The sequence below is a fragment of the Punica granatum genome, chromosome 3 (assembly GCF_007655135.1).
Source record: "Punica granatum isolate Tunisia-2019 chromosome 3, ASM765513v2, whole genome shotgun sequence".
Taxonomy (NCBI): domain Eukaryota; kingdom Viridiplantae; phylum Streptophyta; class Magnoliopsida; order Myrtales; family Lythraceae; genus Punica; species Punica granatum.
In genome coordinates, this window is record NC_045129.1 from 6,457,841 (window position 1) to 6,464,345 (window position 6,505).

At 38.6% G+C, this 6,505-nt stretch overlaps 1 protein-coding gene across 1 annotated transcript; it reads right to left on the minus strand.

Annotated features, from left to right (window-relative positions):
• Positions 1 to 2,310: 2,310 nt before the first annotated feature.
• Positions 2,311 to 5,432, minus strand: LOC116201568 (cytochrome P450 84A1). Its single transcript, XM_031532838.1, has 2 exons — positions 4,373 to 5,432; positions 2,311 to 3,211 (listed from the first exon to the last, which is right to left on the minus strand). The coding sequence occupies exons 1-2, from the start codon at positions 5,312 to 5,314 to the stop codon at positions 2,588 to 2,590; spliced, it is 1,566 nt and encodes a 521-aa protein (XP_031388698.1). The 5' UTR covers positions 5,315 to 5,432; the 3' UTR covers positions 2,311 to 2,587.
• Positions 5,433 to 6,505: the final 1,073 nt, after the last annotated feature.

Consider the following 6,505-nt stretch of genomic DNA (forward strand, 5'->3'; position numbering starts at 1 on the left):
TCCAAGGAAAACTGAAAGGCATTTTTGAAGCAACGTACGAGGCAAAAAATTGAAATAGCCATCCCGTCTAATCATCATGGACACCAATCATAGACTTAGAGAATAAATTGCAAAATGATCCTTGAAGTTTGGCTCAGTCATTAGTTTGATCCTCCAAAAAAAGTTTGGTCACCAAAATTGTCCCCAAACTTCAATTCTTCCATACATTAGGAGAGTCTCACCTCTTAATGAATCGACCTGGCACGAACTAAATTAATCAGAATCTATTGAGTTTTCATATACCAGAGTGCATACCGAAATTTTTTTTAAAAAAATGAAAACACGTGAGGTGAGAAGCTTCAGGACTGGCGGGGGGTCGCTGTCGCCGATCTAAGTTTTAGGGATCAAAGTTTGGCAGTTTACTCTAGACTTAGGTATCCCTCAAAACCCATAAACCTTAATAAGTCCATATACAATCATCGTTATCAGTATTGATTATTATTCTTATTATTATTATTATTGTTCTTATCATAATTCATGATTAATGACAGTGAAAAGAAAAAGAAGTTTAAGATTTCTTTGCTTGGGCACATGGAAAATGGAGGGAAGAAAAGAGAAGAAAGAGGTGGAAAATTTGTATGAAATTTTGAAAATTTTCATACCGAATTTCTTAATTTCCTCCCGTTCTCTAAATCCGAAGGAAACGAGTCGCACCAATTCTACCATGAAAATTACAGCATCCCGCCAGCTGCATGCACATCCCTGATCTCTCTTCCTTTCTACATGCATCCGGACATCCTACGTGCTGTCTCCCCAATCACATCACATGACATTTCCATGTACGTACCGGCAATTCTACCCTCCATGAATGAACCCTGAACCTTAGGTGGATATCCATAAAGGTTGCAGGATCAACGCAAAGTTCATATGATCCAACGATCCTGAAAAGTTCATGAATAGTCTAAAGTTCGCGGACCGAAGGAGGTCCCGTGGAGATATATATACATGCATGTATCCTCAAGAGAACTTGGAGTGACTTGATACGCGACAACTGGTCCCATATTGTCGAATAGGGGGGCCAAAATTATTGATTTCAATAATCGAACGTACTAGAAAACGTCATTAATACTACAAAAAGAAAGAGAACTATACAAAAAAATTTGAATGTGCATACATACCATATATATCCTCCTTTCGTACAGTGTGACAATAGCCTTTTCGCTTTTAATGTCTTCTTCCCTTCCACATGTCTCTTTAAATCATAAACAAATAACGTGGATTCATTCAATTCTATTATTGCAAAGGAGCACTATGTATTCTTGAAAATTCTCATTTTATTGATTGAAACTAATTCTATTCGAGCTTCAATTAAATCATGACTATAAGATGTTTTTAAGTGAATTTTCGAACCCATGCAGTGCAGCCTATATTTATTGCTTAAGCCTTTTATTTTCAATGTACTCCAACTTGATGATATAGTATGCCTTTCTTTTTTTTTCATATTGTAATAGAGACTCATGGGCCTACTATGGAAAAATAAAATACATAAGAAAATAACACCTATAATTTCACCACGAGAGTCGAACATGAAATCATTAAGTTACTAGACAAGAGCAAGCGCTATTGCTCTATATCCTATTTCTTGTCTTATGTCACTATTTATAATTGGCATGTTTGATACTTTAGCCACTGTGGCAGAGGAAGTGGTGCATAATTATAAATAAGATCATGGATCTAATTTATCCTTTTTGCATTCATATACTTTTTCAATTGCGCATTGCAACCACATTAAATATATATATATATATATACATATATAATATTAGCTTAATTGTGTGCTTTTGATTGACGTGGTATATATTCAAAACTACAATATCTCCTATAAAGAAAATGTGATCTAGTAGGCGGTCCCCACTGATTTGATTATCATTCCGATACCCATCGACAAAGCGCCATATTTAATACTGTACCAACTACCAAGGAAAGCGAAAGAGAAAAGAGGATTTCGAGCTGAATGCCATTTGGATGACACCGTAATTAACAAAGCCAATAAATTAATAAGCTTTTTACTAATTTTGTTTGTAGGTGTATATATAGCTTTCGACAAGGAGATCAGACCTCCTGGAATTGACTGCAATGTAAAGCTAAAGATGCTAAAAAATCAGTGTTTAATTATTTAATTAGGATAAAAGAATCATAAACAAAACATTTAAATATGAAAAAAAAAATTAATTGCCCTACCTTAAACATGACTCTATGCTTGCATCATCGAAGCAAAAATCTTTTTCTTCATTTGAGCAATTATTAGAAAAAATAATAATATGACAAAAGTTGGACGCAATATAATAAGATATATGATGAGGACGAATGTCCGAAAGAAACAATTCACAAATTGTCTTTATCCACAGAGAACGATCGATGATCAATTTGGTACTTCAGACTTCTTTCATTCAATCTATTATTCCTCCACAGTTATTGTTTCCGTTTTTTTTCTTGTGAAAGAAATAAAAAAAAAACCCAAAAATCCATGCAACCTCCATTTCCCTCCCACCCTTTTTTGACAATTGGGGTATGACATATATATAATGTTTTCCCTTCTCCCATTGGCTCAATATAGGGCACCCACAAGCCTTGGGCTTGGCACCGCGACGAGCCGGGTGGCCCTCGGGGCGGTTAGCCCGAACACGTCCCCCATGTCCATCTCGCTGGGCTTCATCCCATCTGGCAACTCCCACGTGAAGCAGTGCAGGAGGTGGGCCACTGAGAGCTCGAGCGCGTAGAGGCCTAGCTGCATACCAGGGCATGACCTCCGGCCCGACCCGAACGGGATGAACTCGAAGTTGCTCCCCTTGAAGTCGGGCACGCTGGGCTTTAGGAACCGAGAGGGCCTGAAGGACTCGGGATCCTCCCAAGACTCTGGGTCCCGCCCGATGGCCCAGGCATTGATCATGACCCGGGACTTAGCGGGGACGTAGTAGCCGCCGACGACCGCGTCCTCAGAGGTCTCGTGGAGGAGGAGGGGGATCGGAGGGTGGAGGCGGAGGGTCTCCTTGAGAGCGCATCGGAGGTAGGTGAGCTTCTCGAAGTCGGCCTCCTCGACACGCCGGTGGAGGCCCACCACGTCCGCCAGCTCCTGCTGGACCTTCTTAAGGTCCTCGGGGCTCCTCAGCAGCTCCGCCATGGCCCACTCTATCGCCGACGCCACTGTTTCGGTCCCACCAAACATCACATCCTACACCAAAAAATTAGTACATACAAAAATTAAAGATGTTATTTAATCTCATGAGCTACTACTGCATATAACGTCATCATTCTATCATGCTTACGTGAAATTTTTAGATTTTATCTCCGATATATGCATGTACGAGGAGTCCAAAGGCAGTAAAGCACCAAAACATGCTCAAAGTAGTATTGTCAATAAACTATGCTTGATTCATCTTAAATGCCAATTGTAAACCAAGATTGTTGCATCAGAATTACGCCCACGTTCGCAATGAATAATCTATAACCTAAATCCACATATATCACTTCGCGGGGCTTCTTGCAATTGTACCATGCTAACATTAGTTTTTAACCTATCATGAATCCACCCGCTATATTTGATTGGTTTAGAGGTTTTCCCTATGTAAATAATGGAGATAATTCAAGTCTAATTCGATATTCAAGTAGCACACTCCCCTACGAAATTGTGAAAAATGAATTAACAAGGCAGATTAAAGATTCAAACGACAAACATCTTCTACAGTGTGATGTCAATTTCTAACCTAAATAGTTTGATTAAATTAAAGAAATACATGCGATTAGGGGCGTGTACACATGGAAAGAAACTGCCAAAGAACAAGATTTTTTTTTTTGGTAATCCAAAGAACAAGATTTTACGTGACAAATTAAATATGGTTTTGGTGACTGGATATTAAACCTCAGCTCTTCTTTCCTAACAGTTAGAAACTAACACTCGAAAAGGCATGCATGTTCATGTCTTTTTTCTTCTTCCAATTCCAAATCAATGCGGTAGCCAGTGAGTTCATTTATGCAGTGACAACTCACTCCACGAAAGTGGACAGATTTCTAATGGGATATCCGGAACTTGTACTATACAGATCCGGATATTAGGGCGTGTAGATTCGCCCATTCCGTATAAAATATGTAAGAAAAAATGCTTCAAAAGGAGTATTACTGTAATAAAGAGGTTGTAAGTTTGATACTTGATGGGACTGATCATGTCTATTTATTAATTATTAAGAATTATATTTTATTATATTAGATTCATGAATTTTTTTGTAGCCGAAAAAATATTTTTTTAATGATTTTAGGAGGAAATTTCTAATCGAACAGTCATGAAGAAGGGTTAAAAAAAAGGGAATGATATATTTGTGGGTGAATATTAACTTACCATGATGATGGCCTTAATGTTATTCCTAGTGAGCTTGATTGCGTTTTGAAGATCTTCCGACTCATTCACTTTGGCCTCCTCGCTGTAAAAAGCAAGCAGATCATCCACCATATCCGTATCGACGTCATCTCCGCCCTCACTCGACACCTTATTGTTCTTCTTATTTATGTGGTCGTCGATGATCGTGTCGATGAACCCATCAAGTGAATTCCGGGCCTTGACGAGCCTTGAGTTTAGACCTTGCAGGTCGACCCACCCCAGGTAAGGGATGAAGTCAGCGATGTTGAAGGCGCCGAAGAGCTTCGAGAACTCCTGCAGGATCCCGATAAACTCGTCTTGACCATCATTGGAGATTGACCCGAATGCTGCCCGATATATTATGTCCCGGGTGAGGGCAAACACGAGCTCCCCAATATTGATGGCTTGGCCCACGGAGCCCGCCACGGTACGGACGGTGTCATCCACCTCATCTCGAACTGAGGCCCACGACTCAGCCCGCTTGCGGCTGAAGAGCTTCATCACGCAGAGCTTCCTCATCTGTCGCCAGAACGGGCCGTAGTGGGCGAAAGCCATGTCGGCGCGATCATATGTAAGGTAGCTGATCGCAATGGTAGCGGGGCGGTTCGAGAAGATGTTGTCGTGGACTTGGAGGACCTGGCGGGCGATATCAGGGGACGAAACTGCCACCATGTGGAGGCGGCCCATGCGGAGGTGGAAGATTCCGCCATACTTCTTGGCCAGCTTGGCGAGGCCACGGTGGGTCAGCTGGTCCATCATGAGCATGTTGCCAATCACCGGGAGACCCTTCGGACCGGGTGGGAAGGGTGGCCTACGCCGGAGCTGGGCCACGAGCCCAAGCAGGAGGAGGATAGGGATTACGACGAGGAGGGACATGGGGAAGGCTTGGAGGTTTTGTGTAACTAGAGAATAATAATCCTCCATGTTTATCCCTGCAGTCGATATGTTGCTGTTGTATGTTTGTTGATGTTTCTTTGGATATTTTGATGGAAGAAGGAAGAAATAAGAGTGCAAGTGCAACCTTAATGTGTTGCTGGTCGGAGAGGAGTTACAACGGGGCCTTTTATATAGAAATTTCCCATAATTTTTGGACAGTAGGTAATTTAATTATGTAAAATTTCCAATTAATCACGTCATGGATTTTTTTGGACGGATTTTTTTCGACCTTTCTCATTAATTCTATTTTAGGGATAATTATTAATTATTTTATCTTGATAGGAATAATAATATGTCCCTTTGGTATATTATATTTTTGCCACAGACCGGAAAAATATATATTTTTGCCTTAGGAATCTGTACATACACATACCGTATATCACCAATAATCCGGTTATAATTAAATAAATTAAATAAAAATTATGTTCAATTATAGAAGCCTATACTTCACTCTATTTCCTAAATATATAGTAAAAACGCAAATCGTACTTTCAATTTATACATATATATATATATATATATATGTTTATAACCACTTTTAACTTCCATTAACGTTCCCATTAGGCAAATAATTTTATTTTTTAATTTTAGAAAAATAGAAAATAACTTTAAATGTCACAATTGAGAAAATTGAAAAGAAAAAAAGAAATTAAAATGCAGATGCTCGAATAAGAGCTCTTGGGTTCGATAATTTGTTTGAAGAGATAGAGGGAGGATTAAATTTCAGTGGTGTCTAGTTAAAAGTTAGTCACCACTGCTTAAGTAAAGTTATGACATTCTCAGCAGTATTCTCACTTGCTCTCTTAGTTATCATGTATTCTTTTTCCTATTTTATTATTTTATTTTTCAAATATCATTCAAGTTTTAATCTTTTTAAAGTAATTAATGGAAAACTAATGGAGAAAAAAAACTTCAAGGAAAAATAGAAAACTTGATTGAAAACATGCAATTGGTTATAAACAAAATAATTTTGAAAGTATGTATTTTAATTTCTAATGGCTATCTTTTTTTTCCCTTATATTTAGAAAATAGAATAAAATCTAAAAATTTAATCTAAAAATTACGTATATTTATAGTTAGATTTATTTCCCTCTTGTTTTGTTTTGAATTACTTACGATGTCTGGCTATACTGAAAATAGGTTTACAATAACAGATCTGAAAATTGGAAGGTGGTAATA

Coding starts and splice junctions, on each gene's coding strand:
- LOC116201568 (XM_031532838.1), bottom strand. CDS start 5,314: ATGGAGGATTATTATTCTCTAGTTACACAAAACCTCCAAGCCTTCCCC. Junction 3,212..4,372: donor ACATTAAGGCCATCATCATG/GTAAGTTAATAT, acceptor TTTTTGGTGTAG/GATGTGATGTTTGGTGGGAC.